The sequence below is a fragment of the Lacerta agilis genome, chromosome 16, assembly GCF_009819535.1.
Source record: "Lacerta agilis isolate rLacAgi1 chromosome 16, rLacAgi1.pri, whole genome shotgun sequence".
In the NCBI taxonomy this organism is placed as follows: Eukaryota; Metazoa; Chordata; class Lepidosauria; order Squamata; family Lacertidae; genus Lacerta; species Lacerta agilis.
The window spans coordinates 34,532,654-34,547,735 of record NC_046327.1 but is presented as its reverse complement, the minus strand read 5'-3'; the positions used below and the strand labels follow the sequence as shown (position 1 = coordinate 34,547,735).

Below are 15,082 nucleotides of genomic sequence, written 5' to 3'. Positions count from 1 at the left end.
CACAGTGTGAGTTTACTATAGTTTGAATTACTCTAATTTAATTAGATTAAATTAAGTTACTCTATTTAAACATAACAATGTTTACAGTGGAACTTGCCAGTCGCTTTAATGTGAAAAATGTAATTATATTTTGTTTATCTAGCAATTAATTTATATATGAAAATAAAAATAGAAATATATAAAGAACCAGACAATATTGTAAATCAAGTATAAAAGGTGCTCATCCAGCAACGGGGTCATACATAATGAATAGACATATATAAAGAATGCGGGTGGCGCTGTTGGTTAAACCACAGAGCCTAGGGCTTGCTGATCAGAAGGTTGGCAGTTCGAATCCCCATGGCGGGGTGAGCTCCCATTGCTCGGTCCCTGCTTCTGCCCACCTAGCAATTCGAAAGCACGTCAAAGTGCAAGTAGATAAATAGGTACTGCTCCAGCGGGAAGGTAAACGGCATTTCCGTGCGCTGCTCTGGTTCACCAGAAGCGGCTCTGTCATGCTGGCCTCATGACCCGGAAGCTGTACGCCGGCTCCCTTGGCCAGTAACGCGAGGTGAGTGCTGCAACCCCAGAGTCAGACACGACTGGACCTAATGGTCAGGGGTCCCTTTACCTTTACCTTACATAGCTATCTTAGAGCTCATAGCTATCAAATTGGGAAAGGGAAGAAATTGGGATGAATATGAAGGTATTGGGATGTTCATCAATGTTAGTCTGCTTTACATACTAAATTATGGCTGTTCTCATTTTTTAAAAAGCATTCATCCTGATTAGCAAAGTTCCCACCCTTTGAAGTCAATGTCCCAGGGAGCTTTCCAGTGTTAAAAGCAAGAGAGAGAGAGAAATCAGAGTAGCACTTGGTACACTTCATAAATACTGAATTTGGGCTTTGGAGCACAGTGACTGTTTCTATGTGAGTCTTTTAAAGGATCTCCCCAGGATCTATCTCTTCATTCAAATCACAGCCCATGCAAGTGGAATCTCCCCTGTGGTGTCTGTGTGGACGGCAATGTTTAAATAAACAGAAATCATAAAAGGTTTACATACAGAGCCCTACAAAAGCCACCAGGGGGCAGGGGCAAAATTTGTGGGTGGGTGTTATATTTCAGACCACTTCAGTTTATTACCATATTTTTTGACCAACTTGCTGGTTCATTCATATGACTCACTAGCGCTATAAACAATTAGATGGTCACCTGCAGTAGACATGCATGCCAAAGGCACAAATCCTTTTAACCCTAAAAATAAATAAATTCATCGGCTATTACGATTGCGTTTCAAAAAGAAATGAGAGCATGCTCTTCAAACACACTGTGCTTCAGACATGGTTTTAAAAAGTGCTCTGTCTAAAGCAGGGGCCTATTCTGGCTCCAAGGTCCGAGTGATGTCTGTAGCCTACACAGTTGTGACTCCCATACTGAACCCCTTCATTTACAGCCTGAGGAATTCTGAGATTCAGCAGTCTCTGAGGAAGTATCTAGGGATTAAATGTAGAAGATGAGCTTTGAAATCCCCAGATTTCTTTAAAACTCAACCCAAAAAATGTTAATTATCAATAGTTTTAGCACAGCAGTCCCAGCAAATTTAATTTCAAAAGCCCACGAGACATCTACCGGTATCTCTTCCTTTAGAACACCTGCAGGAATGTGACTTTTTCTGAGTCCATCCGAAGTTAAAAGTGCATTCAGATTTAGACCATGACATGTGATTTCAGAAATTAGAAGAAAAAACTGTAGAAGTAAATCTTTGACAATCATGGACCAATGTTGCATTGGTTGGTTTTCAGGTGTGTGCTTTTGAAAATTTGTATTGTACATGTAATGACACAACAAAATGTTATGAGTCATTAACCAATCAGTGGTTGAGAAGGAACTGGAACACCATCCCACTGAATAAAATTACTAGATATAACAATTATGGGAGAAAAGAACCCAAGAAAATGGTTTTTTAATAGCAAAACCGGACTTCATTTATTTTGTGCTGGAATTAATGCAGATTTGATGAAGCAGTACTTTTCTTTATTAATTATGAAATAATGAATATTATGTGTAAAGAATATGTTTTACCTAAAATCTTTTTTGATGAAAGAAAAATTCTTAAAAACCTAATTACAATAGCAGAATTAACTCAGTTGATTAAAAGACAAAGGGGCAACAAACTTCTGGTTGAGGCCCAGATAACTTTAAAGCTGAGTATTATGAGAATTTTCCAGATAATTTTATTAATCATCTATTAAAATCTCTCAATATAGTCATGAGAAGCAAAGCAAAGATTGCCACACCAGGGATATATGCAGTTTAAGCTTAGCCTTACAGCCTATCACATTACTGTACTTAACCAATATTTTAAACAATGGGCAGGTATTTGGTGGCAAGATTTACATTTAAAACTCTATAAAGAATGATCAAACAGCATTTCTTATGAATAGCAAAGTGGCAGCTAACTGAATATTAGCTGAATATTAATTTTATTATTAGGAAACAATGCAATCCATATGGACTGTTATTTATAGATGCAGAAAAAGTGTTTGATAGAGTAGAATTGACATATTTATTTAAAGTATTGCAAAAAAAAACCGGAGCTGGGCACAAAATTTATCTAATGGACAATTCTGTTTGGACTACTATAATGTGCTCTGTGTGGGGCTGCCCTTGAAGATGGTCCAAAGGCTGAAGCTGGTGAAAATTGTGGCTTCTAGGCTGGTAAGTGGGGCAATCCAATGGAGCCATGGGACACCAGCCCTGAAAGCACTGCACTGGTTGCCAGTGAGCCACTGGGCCAAATTCAAAGTGTTAGAACATAAACCCCTAAGTGGCTTGGGACCCTACCTGGGCAGAGGGACTAGCCCCTTAGGTTTTTTTAAGAAGGTTGCTACCAGGAGGTCATGATGTGGTTATAAAAATGGGAGGGGTGGTTGGAGGGTTTATTGAGCTCATCTAAAGGTGTGTGCATTGGCTGGAATCAAGATGTTTTGGGGATGGTTTTCACATTTTCAAGTCAGATTGCACTGTTATAAAGACATCTCAGGGTAGATCCAGAATCTGTGGTTTTGGATGTCCAAAAATTTGCAAGGACATTATTGCCCCTGTGAAATGAAACCAAGCTGACTCAGTACTCAAAAAACCCTCAAAAATATGGAGTGGGCAGAAGCCCACCCATCCAATTATACTTGGGGCAAGAACAGTGGCATGCGGTGAATTTTTTTGTAGGGGTACCAGCTTGCAAGGGCGATGGGGGGGGGGTGTTGATGTTGTGCCCGTGAACATCGCACCTCTCTTCCTAAGATGGGCAGAAGCTTCCCAGACTTTAGGAAGGAGGTGCCAGGGAAACATTTAGGGAACTAGCCTAGTCCCTCTGTTCCACACCACTGGGTAAGAGTCTTTTTGGCTCATTTTCCCACTCCCCCTTCCTTTATGCAAGCCATGGCAGAGATCTCCATTGTATCCCTCAAAACTCACTGAGTAGTGCAGAAGCTGAACCCCTGCTGACAATTTCTGTAGCTGCTTCAAACACAATTCCGGGATCCCAGCTGCTTCCTCTCTGGTACATGGGGAATCTCCTTTCTGGGCCCAGTCCATCCCATCCCACCTCCTGCCCCATGTTCCAAATCAAAATCTTGCCAATGTGAAATGTTTAAAAAGAAAAGAGGCAGCCCTTAGACCAGCCTTTCTCAACCTTGGGTCCCCAGATGTTTTTGGCCTACAACTCCCATCATCCTTGACCACTGGTCCTGCTACCTCGGGATGATGGGAGTTGTAGGGCAAAACCTATGGGGACCCAAGGTTGAGAAAGGCTGCCTTAGATCAATGTATACTGTTGTGCTGTCATGCTTCTTTGGGTATCAATTTGTAGATTATGTGGACTATCCCTCACATCTGTTCTGATCTGTGCATAGAGCGCCCTCAGCCCCCAGAGATTATGCTTGTCCCCAGTTGTGGAGCAAACCAGAATCCTCTTGACATCCATACTCAAAGGAAAAAAACTTTTCTAACACTTACTAATGAGGACAAGCTAATTTGTTAAGATGAATGATGGGTTGGGTCTCTGAATGAGGATTCTCCAGAGTTTATGCTATTGCATTATATTATTTCTGGAGGGGGAACCTGGTTGAGTCTTCCTTGGACCCTGGAGATCACCACCCTTATGCAGAGATGAACAAAAGCTTTGCTTGCATCAGAAAACACAGAACTAATCTCCTCAGCAGATGAAGGAGGCCAGTTTCGTCCTATGCAGAACAAGTCCACTTCCTTTGTTCTTCACATTGACAGGAGCAAGAGAGCAAACAGGAAGTGCCTTTTGTTAAGTAAGTGTGAATATTGTTATGTTTTTGGGGTGGAAGCAAGACTCCCCTAAAATATCTGGATTCAGTGAAGGGTTAGAATTTAAGGAAACCCCTAAATTCCTGGGCCTAATGGGGGCTTGAGTTTAAAGGGGGTTTTTCCATGTCCAGGAAACCACTTGGCAGAAGAACCATCAAAAAGTAATCACTGGAATGGCCAAGACAAACCCATTAAGAAGCCCATTTTCTGTCTGGGCTGGACAGAAAATGGGGAAAGCCTTCCTTGAGGTAAGAGATAATTAGCAGAGACAAAAGGACAGAGTTTCAGGAGGGTGGAGCAGAACTGCGGCGGGCAATGAGGTAAGCAAACAGGGAAGAATTATCACTTTTTGAAGCTGGAGAGTGGGGGGGGGCAAAGCATGAAGCGGGCAGTCTGTTTTAAGCTGCAGAAGAGGTCAGACATGATATTTGGAGTCTCTGAGGCTGCAGCAATGGAAGAAACAGGACCCACTTGGGATGTGAATGCTCTGATCTCTCTCCATCTAGACACAGGTTGCAAACGTATGTAACTAAAGCATGTATCATAAATATATCATGGACTCCACTTGGCCTCATTGTTCCAAAAGTAAACACAGACCCTGGTAAGCATGCCTGGTACCGCTGGAATCTCTCACTGCTCATAGATTTGTGAAACAATGTGTTACCCACTTAAAAGCTTCTAACATCCAAGAAACCTATTGAGGATTATTTAATGGTTACTAAGCAGTATCTGCTGAATTCACCCAATACAATTAAACTACATGATTATCCCCAAAGAATTCTGGGAACTGTATTTTACCACTCACAGAGAATCAATTCACAGCACCCTTAACAAACTACGGTTCTAAGAATTCTTGGGCTGGGGGAGACCTACTATGTTTTTCGTTGTTGTTGTTCAGTCGTTCAGTCGTGTCCGACTCTTCGTGACCCCATGGACCAGAGCACGCCAGGCACGCCTATCCTTCACTGCCTCTCGCAGTTTGGCCAAACTCATGTTAGTAGCTTCGAGAATACTGTCCAACCATCTCATCCTCTGTCGTCCCCTTCTCCTTGTGCCCTCCATCTTTCCCAACATCAGGGTCTTTTCTAGGGAGTCTTCTCTTCTCATGAGGTGGCCAAAGTACTGGAGCCTCAACTTCAGGATCTGCCCTTCCAGTGAGCACTCAGGGCTGATTTCTTTAGGAATGGATAGGTTTGATCTTCTTGCAGTCCATGGGACTCTCAAGAGTCTCCTCCAGCACCATAATTCAAAAGCATCAATTCTTTGGCGATCAGCCTTCTTTATGGTCCAGCTCTCACTTTCATACATTACTACGGAAAACTATGTTTTTCAGATGTGCTTTAAATGCTTGGTGTGGATGTGACCTCTTGGAATCTTCTGATGATGGAGATAGCTTGCAAAAACTTTCATAGCAAAAATAAATAAATGCCAGGGGCTGGGTGTTTTGTGCAGATATCTCTCCTCAAGCGTGCTGCTGACTGCAAGTAGCACTGTCAGGTAAAGGTAAGATAGCTGCTGTAAAGGGGCGAGTTTTTGGTGGAAAGCACTGGAAACAATAGCTGAGCCCCCTTCCTGCACTTCAGTCCTGGATCAGTGAACCACGTGGTTTTTTTTAGGGGTCCAGGGGAGTGACCAGTACTAAGCAGACATTTCCCCAAACATTTTTTCGCATTAAGAAAAAAAATATTCTAACATTTATTCAAAAGTTACAATACAGATACAATACAGTACATTTTTGATCAATATATCCCCTCCACAGACACCTGGAGGGGTGAAGAAGAACAGGATATATTAAAACAAGTATGATCTTTAAACTTAAAGAGTCCCAAGTAATCAAAAGAGTAAAAAAAAAATACATGTAAGATAATGAAGCAGAAGATGAACTAGAAATCATTCTACCCCACTGCCCCAGATGTAGTTCAGAGATTTTTGAATTAATTAATTGAGTGAACTTTGTTAAACCATTCCAAGAACTGGTTTGGAAAAAGAGTTTGCGATCAAGGAGGGATCATGTGGGGAAAGAGATCCTTGGTTCAGCTCACCAGGTCTGGAGTTTGGAATTCATTTACAGTAGTTAAGTGTTCTTTTACCACAGGCATGGCCAAATTTGGCCATCCAACTGTTTTGGGACTACAACTCCCATCATCCCTAGCTAACAGGACCAGTGGTCAGGGATGATGGGAATTGTAGTCCCAAAACATCTGGAGGGCCAAGTTTGGCCATGCCTGCTTTACCACATCTTTCTCTGTCTTGGGCTGCAGCTCCTTCCTTACATCATTTATTAAGCTATCGCCAGGTTGGGTATTGCTTTCCTTTAGGGGATGTTTCCTTTTTGAATGTTTGGTAATCTGCTGTAGGAAGGCATCACCCAAGTCTTTGGCTTGGAGGTCTATAGCAGACACCTACCATAAGGTCACTGTTGTTCCTCTCTCCTACAATTCCCCCCCCCAAAAAAAAATATTCTCAACCTGCCTTGCGTGCTCCAGGTCATGGATCTATTCACAACTGTACACATCCTTTACATATAATACTCCTCCCCTCCGCTCTTTCTGTTTGGTCTATTCCATTTGATTAGGTGGTACCCCTCAATTTCTACATTCCAGTAATGAGTCTTAGGTAATATCTGCCACCCTGTATTAAGAGTTCAAATTCATCTTCATTGTTTCCTATACTCTGTGCATTTGTATAGAGACAACTGAAACCACAAGATGTTCCCTCTAGCTGCTTCCTTCCTCTAGTTTCCTGCTCTTTAGCAGGTTTCTGCAGCACCACCTCAGTTTCCTGTGCATCAATGAAGCTATAAACCCTGGTACCAAGTTCTTCCTTTTGTCTGCAATATTATCTCCCTCCTCCTCAGTTTAAAGCTCTCCTGATGAGGTTCGTGAGACCATTAGCAAACACATTCTTGCCAACCTCTGTGAGGTATAAACAATCTCTTCCCAGAAGTCCATCCCCAAGGAAGCAGAAACCATGGTCCAAGAAGCCAAACCATTCCTGACAACACCGGGCAGCCACTGGTTTACCTCCAGTATCTTCCCCTCTCTTTCTGGGCCACAACCTTCAACAGGAAGCAGTGATGGAAAAACCCACCTGTACCCTAAGGCCCTTCAGCTTCTAATCCAGAGTCTTGAAGTCCCTTGCTATGTCTGTGTCAGGCAGTATCTCAAAAACAGATATGGAGTATATGATATGGGGAGAGGAAAGAGGGATTTCTGCATAGTTCAGTTTGGGTAGCTAGCAAGCAGAGGTTGGAGAATTTACTAGCCTAAATATTTCTTCTTCTTGCCCCTACAGCAGTTTTAGCCTAATGAGTCCTGGGAATGCAACAGACTTCTCTGAATTATTCCTCCATGGCTTCCCTACCCAGCCAGAGTTTCAAGGGCTCCTCTTCCTGCTATTCCTCTCCATGTACCTGCTGGCCATTCTGGGGAACGCAACAATCATCTTCTTGATCCGTTCTGATTTACAGCTCCTCCATGCTCCTATGTATTTCTTCCTCAGCAACCTCGCCTTAGCTGACTTGGGCTTCACCTCCACCACCGTACCCAAAGTGCTAGAAAACTTCTTGTCTCGTAAAAAGACCATCTCCTATCATGCCTGCCTGGTACAGATGTACTTTTATATATCTTTTGGCAACTCAGACAGCTTCCTGTTGGCTTCCATGGCCTACGACCGTTACGTGGCCATCTGTTCCCCGCTGCGTTATTCTGCCCTGATGAGCCGTAAGCGTTGTCTCCTCCTCGCAGCCGTGTCCTGGGTTATCCCTATAGCCCACTCTCTGCTTTATACCATTTTGATGTCCCACATTTCTTTCTGTGACTCTAGGGAGATCCCACATTTCTTCTGCGATCTTTACCCTGTGTTGGAAATCTCTTGCTCAGACAGCAGTGTCATAGAAAGGCTGCTTCTGACTGAAGGGTTGGTGGAGGTCCTGGGTCCGTTTCTGCTGATCGTCATCTCCTATATGCGCATTTTCTACACCATCCTGAAGATTCCATCCAACTCTGGAAAGAAAAAGGCTTTCTCCACCTGCGGGTCCCACATTGCTGTGGTGGTCTTGTTTTATGGCACCGTGAGCTGGGTTTATTTCAAGCCACGTTCCAACAACTCGGATCGCAAGGACACTGTGGCCGCTGTCATGTATACCATGGTGACCCCTATGCTAAATCCTTTCATCTACAGTCTCAGGAATAGTGAAATGAAAGCAGCCATGAAGAGGATCATTAGGCGCCATTTTCATTAGTGTCTTTAGCTATCACATCTTATAGTAGCAGGAGTGGGTGGGAGCCAACACCGCTTGGATAGCAGAGCACACAGATGCTGTGTGCGCTTTCGGGTCTACTTTAAACTTTGGCCAAAATGTTGGGTATCTGTTATTGGGAATGGACAGCAATCTGTCTTTCAGGTATTTGGGGTCTGCATGTGCTAGGATTAGCTGAACTACCATAAGTACATACAGTGGTACCTCGGGTTAAGAACTTAATTTGTTCTGGAGGTCCGTTCTTAACCTGAAACTGTTCTTAACCTGAGGTACCACTTTAGCTAATGGGGGCTCCTGCTGCTGCCGCACCGCCACGGCGCAATTTCTGTTCTCATCCTGAAGCAAAGTTCTTAACCCAAGGTAATATTTCTGGGTTAGCGGAGTCTGTAACCTGAAGCGTCTGTAACCTGAAGCGTCTGTAACCTGAGGTACCACTGTATCTTAACCGTAATACATACAATAAAGATCAGCATCATAATGTTATATTTGCCTGGAATGTTTAACTATCACTCCCCTGTAAGTAGTAACCAGGCTTCAAATAGATATTTATTTATTTATTTATTTATTTAAATACATTTCATACCCATAACATTTATATCATATCACCTCATCCATCCCCTCCTGGGCTTCCCCCAACTCCCACTTCTGGTTTGTTTCCCTTTTATTACATACTGCTGTTTCTTAAAAATCCACTATATCATTCCTTTATCATTTCATCTGTTCCTTTGTTAATAATAAAGATGTAAGTGTTTATTTAAATCCTGCCATCAAGTCGATAGTCTTCCTTTGTTTCTGCAAGTTTATTATAAATGGTTCCCACTCTTTATCAAAGTTGCTGTTGTCCTTTTCTCGAAGTCTGTCCATCATTTTAGCCAGCTCTACATAGGTCATCAATTTTTCTTGCCATTGCTCTTTAGTTGGCATTTCTCCAGTCTTCCACTTTTGTGCTATCAGAATTCTCGCCGCCGTAGTAGCAAACATAAATAATGTCCTCTTCTCTTTTGGCAGGTCTTCAGCTAAAATGCCTAACGGAAAAGTTTCTGGTTGGTTGGCAAATGTTATTTTCAACATTTTCTTCAATTCATTATATATCATTTCCCAATAAACTTTTACATTTTTACATTCCCACCACATATGGTAAAAAGTACCTTCCCCTTCACACCTCCCTGCTCCTGCCCACCAGCACTTCAGAAGCATGTCAAAGTGCTAGGGACAGAGCAAAGGGAGCTCACCCTGTTGCGGGATTCGAACTGCCGACCTTCTGATCAGCAAGCCCTAAGCTCTGTGGTTTACACCACAGCGCCACCCGCGTCCCACCTATAGGGTATAGTTGGATTCAAACTGTCTCCCTTATTCTCTCCCTTTTTAGCATGTGTCTGTGGCACATGGTCACACCCACACTTTAGGGGGTTTTTTTTGGTTCACTGGGGACTTATTTTACTCTTTAGATATAAGTTGTGTATATGTGCTTAATGCAGTGTTTCTCAAACTTGGGCTTCCAGCTATTGTTGAACTACAACTTCCATCATCCCTAGCTAGCAGGACCAGTGGTCAGTCGTGATGGGAATTCTAGTTCAGCAACAGCTGGAGACCCAAGTTTGAGAAACACTGACTATGATTGGGATTGCAGCCCATATATGTGTACCGGTAATCTTGCTGCAACACAGGAATAATAATAAAACTGAGCTACTTATAGGTTTGTTGTAAAGATGATTGAAATAGTGTGTTTGAATTATTTTCTGAAATTTCCTCCAAAAGCTCATCCTTAGTTATGACGTATGTCTGGGGTCCCCAATGTTGCTGTGGCCATTATAGTACCCTCACAACAAGGCCTCATGCCCCTCCCATTTTTAAAAAAATAAATAAATTGAGGAGGGTTTTTTTTTTGGTTGGGAGTTATTTGGTATGGGAGCCTTGTCTGGGTTTTTTTTCTCGTGGATGTTTTCTGTTATTTATTTGTTGGTGTTTGTTTTGGAGGGTGTTTTGCCTGTTTGGAGGGGGCTGTTCTGAGACTTGCCAGTTTCTCTTCTGTGAAAAGGGTATTTTCTGGTGCCCATAACAGTTTCTTAGATTTCCAGGTGTGCTCCCAGGCCCCCAAAGGTTGAGGACCTGTGTCATAAGTGATCTTTCACTAAAGTGGAAAAGGGAGTAAGAGCTGGGTTGGAAAATCTTCAACAACTTCACCTCCTCTTCTACCACTTATTTTTGGAACATTGAAATTGTGTAACTGAACCCTTTTTTGTTATCTTCCTTATTCATTTCATTTAATTGTCTGTAACGTAACCAACTCCAAACACATCCTTTTATCTCCTCATACTCTTTCAATTTCCATTTGCCGTCTTGATCTCTCAGTAAGTCTGTGTGTGCAGGCCATTTTTCTTTCTCGCTAAGCGGTTTGAGCAGTGAAGCCTCAATTGGTGATAACCACCAAGGTGTTTTTTTCTCTGTTAAATCTCTATATCTTTCCCACACTCTCATTGAAGATCTCCTATTGTATGGATTACAGTAGCAGAATTAACTCATTTGATTAAAAGACAAAGGGACAACAAAACTCCTGGTTGAGGCCCAGATGACTTTAAAGCTGAGTATTAAGAGAATTTTCCAGATAATTTTATTAATCATCTTATTAAAATCTCTCAGTACGGTCATGGGGGAGGGGGAAGCAAAGCAAAGATTGCCACACCAGGGATATATGCAGTTTAAGCTTAGCCTTACAGCCTATCACATTGCTGTACTTAACCAACATTTTAAACAATGGGCAGGTATTTGGTGGCAAGATTTACATTTTTTGACAACTCTATAAAGAATGATCAAACAGCATTTCTTATGAATAGCAAAATGGCATCTAACTGAATATTAGCCTAATATTAATTTTATAATTAGAAAACAATACAATCCATATGGACTGTTGTTTTCTCTCTCTTTTTGAAGTATTTTTTATTAAAGATTTCTTGACTTACAAAAGTATGTGCAATGTCTCTCTCTCATATTTTTTACATGTATCATTTTTACAAATCAGTTTCATTTGTTGAGACATTGGGAAGAAAAAAGGGGGAAAGAGGTGGGATGGGGTGGGAGGATGGGTGGGGGTGGGATCAGGTGATGATGTTTCCATTTTACTTAATATATGTAGGGTTTGATGTCAGCGTTGCTTTTACAGGTTTGCTTTTGTTCACTTGTGTTCCTTTGGTAGTGAGATATGGACTGTTATTTATAGATGCAGAAAAAGTGTTTGATAGAGTAGAATTGACATATTTATTTAAAGTATTGCAAAAAAAAAAAAAAACAACGGAGCTGGGCACAAAATTTATCTAATGGACAATTCTGTTTGGACTACTCTAATGCGCTCTGTGTGGGGCTGCCCTTGAAGATGGTCCAAAGGCTGCAGCTGGTGAAAAATCTGGCTTCTAGGCTGGTAAGTGGGGCAATCCAATGGGGCCATGGGGCACCAGGCCTGAAAGCACTGCACTGGTTGCCAGTGAGCCACTGGGCCAAATTCAAGGTGTTAGAACATAAAGCCATAAGTGGCTTGGGACCCTACCTGGGCAGAGGGACTAGCCCCTTAGGTTTTTTTTTAAGAAGGTTGCTACCAGGAGGTCATGATGTGGTTGAAAGAATGGGAGGGGTGGCTGGAGGGTTTAATGAGCCCACCTAAAGGTGTATGCATTGGCCAGAATCAAGATGTTTTGGGGGTGGTTTTCATATTTCCAAGTCAGACTGCACTGTTAAAAAGACATCTCAGGGTAGATCCGGAATCTGTAGTTTTGGATGTCCAAAAAATGGCAAGGACATTATTGCCCCTGTGAAATGAAACCAAGCTGACCGGGGAAATACTCAGTGCTCAAAAACCCCTCAAAAATATGGAGTGAGCAGAAGCCCACCCATTCAATTATACTTGGGGCAAGAACAGTGGCATGCGGTGAATTTTTTCGTAGGGGCACCACCTTGCAAGGGCGATGGGGGTGTGTGTTGATGTTGTGCCGAGAGAAATGCCTGGCAGAGCTTGGTTAAGGCCTCAAAGGAGAAAGACATATCTTGCTTTTGGCGTACCATCTCGGGTCTTCTGGACCAGGAGCGCAGTGGATTCATCTGCATGGTTGAACCCCAAGAATGGAAAAGTCATTTTCAATCCTTGTTCTATGACGAGGAAGCCCAGCACAGTACGATAAGCCTGAGCTTAGAGAATTTACCACAATGGCCCCCAGTTTCTGTAGAGGAGGTCGCAGATTTAATAGCACAACTCAAAAATAATAAAGCCCCTGGCATGGATTATATTCCGCCAGAACTTCTGAAGAATAACATCGGCTGGTGGGCTCCCCTACTGGCGGCGATATTCTCATATATTGACTTAACAGGCTCATATCCAGATTGCTGGGCCGAGGCAATAATTATTCCAATCTATAAGAAGGGTCCTACGTCCAACCCGATGAACTATAGACCCATCAGCCTGCTTCCCATACCTAGCAAATTATATGCCAAACATCTTGAGATCAAACTTACTAGTTGGATGGAGTCTGAGGCGATCCTGGCGGAGGAACAAGCGGGATTCAGACAACACAAATCGACTATAGACCATTGTTTTATCTTAGCACATCTAATAGATAAATATGCTAAGAAAACGCGGGGGGTGTTATATGCAGCCTTCATCGATCTGAAGGCCGCGTTCGACTCAATCTCACGAGTCAAACTTTGGGCAAAACTAAATAAAACTAGCATGGATAAAAGGCTATTATTTCTAATTAGTGGCCTATATGAAGACTCCAAGCTGTACGTTAGAACTGCTCCGAATGGACAACTCACAGGCCCAATCCCAGTTTCCAGAGGGGTTAGACAAGGATGCATTTTGGCCCCAGCCTAATTTAACCTATACATTAACGATGTGATCAAATGCCTAGCAGCCCCGGAATATCATGCCCCCAATTTAGCCGCAAAACCAATCACAACGCTACTATACGCAGATGATGCGGTTTTACTATCACGAACAAAAATAGGCCTTAAAAGGTTGATAAGAGATTTTTCAGCATACTGCAAAAGAGAGCAGTTGGTGGTGAACCACCAGAAAACCAAGGTTGTGGTTTTCGCGAGAAAACATAAAACACACAGCCAGAGCCGTCTTAAGGGGATCTGCCGCCCTGGCGCGGCTATCCCTCCGGCGCCCCCGCCATGCCGCCTCTCCGCCGCCTCCCTCCCGCGCTTGCCGCCCCTTGGGAGGGGGGTGGGCGAGCGGGGGGTGAGGGGTGTGGCGCTGGAGCGGCGCGGGGCTCTGCGCGCCCTTCCAGCGCTTCCGGGATGGGAGGCGAGGGCGGCCGGCTCGCGCTCCCGCGCAGCTCGCGCTCCGCGCGCAGCTGGACAGCGCGGCGCTGCTGGGCAGCTCGCGCTGCATCGGGCGGGCGGCCGGCTGCGCGCGGGAGCGCGAGCCGGCCGCCCTCGCCTCCCAGAGCCCCAGCTGGAGTGCTGGAAGGTCGCGCAAAGCCCCGCGCCGCTCCAGCTGGGGCTCTGGGAGGCGAGGGCGGGCGGCTTACAGCCCGCCCGCCGGCGCGCGAGTGCCCGCCTGCCCGTGGGGGCGGGGGCGGGTTGGGGAGGAGGAGCCCGGTATGCCGGCGGGCTCGCGGGGGCGCCCCTGGGGCGCCCAGCGCCCTGGCGCACCGCGCCACCGGCTTCTATGGATGAGACGGCTCTGCACACAGCTGGAGAATGGACAATCAACCAATTGAACAAGTCAAAGCCTTTAAATACCTGGGCATCGTCTTCCAGTCTACGGGGTCGTGGGTCGCACAGCATAAATATGCCAGAGAGAAAGCAACCCAAAGCGCCAAGACATTGTCCCGCTTTTTCTATACCAAGGGAGGCAAGTACATTCCAGCAGCCATAGAAGTTTTCAAGGCAAAACCTCTAGCGCAGCTAACATATGGGGCCCAAATCTGGACAGGGACCCAATGCAATCTTCTTGAAACGGTTCAATCTAACTTTTTAAGACAAATCTTTGCCGTTCCACCATGTGTACCAACTGCAGCATTATGCCTTGAAGCTGGTCTCCCATCTGTGGAAACACAGATCTGGAAAAGAACTCTTAATTATTGGCTCCGCTTAAACCAAAATCCAACAGGACTCTTGCCCCAGGTGATACGGGATGCCCACGAAAGCGCATGGTTCAAAATGGTGAGACTCAAACTTCTATCATGCGGTCTACATGCTCAGCATTTGTTAATGTTGGGCCCCTCTAAAGCAAAAAACTTAATTGATCAGCGCCTGATGGATATCGAGCAACAAAACAACTTGGCCAAAACAAAGAAATTTTGTGCATGGTTTGCCCACCTGCCCCCCTCGCACTTCGATGCCCCGGCATCTTATCTGCATAATTTAAATATCCCAAAGTATAGACGTGCTTTTACGTTGGCAAGATTGGACGTACTACCCTCTGCCGTGCTCGAAGGCCGATATCAGAAACTCCCCAGGGACAAACGACTCTGCCCATGTGGAGACGGAAACTTGGAGACAGTGTCAC

The 15,082-nt window shown here is 44.1% G+C and overlaps 1 protein-coding gene across 1 annotated transcript; it reads left to right on the top strand.

Annotated features, from left to right (window-relative positions):
• Positions 1–7,623: 7,623 nt before the first annotated feature.
• Positions 7,624–8,559, top strand: LOC117061221 (olfactory receptor 1E5-like). The gene has a single exon (XM_033173921.1). The coding sequence runs from the start codon at positions 7,624–7,626 to the stop codon at positions 8,557–8,559; it is 936 nt and encodes a 311-aa protein (XP_033029812.1).
• The last annotated feature ends 6,523 nt before the right edge of the window (positions 8,560–15,082 follow it).

Excerpts from the sequence above, each read along its gene's own strand:
- LOC117061221 (XM_033173921.1), top strand. The coding sequence starts at position 7,624 with ATGAGTCCTGGGAATGCAACAGACTTCTCTGAATTATTCCTCCATGGC.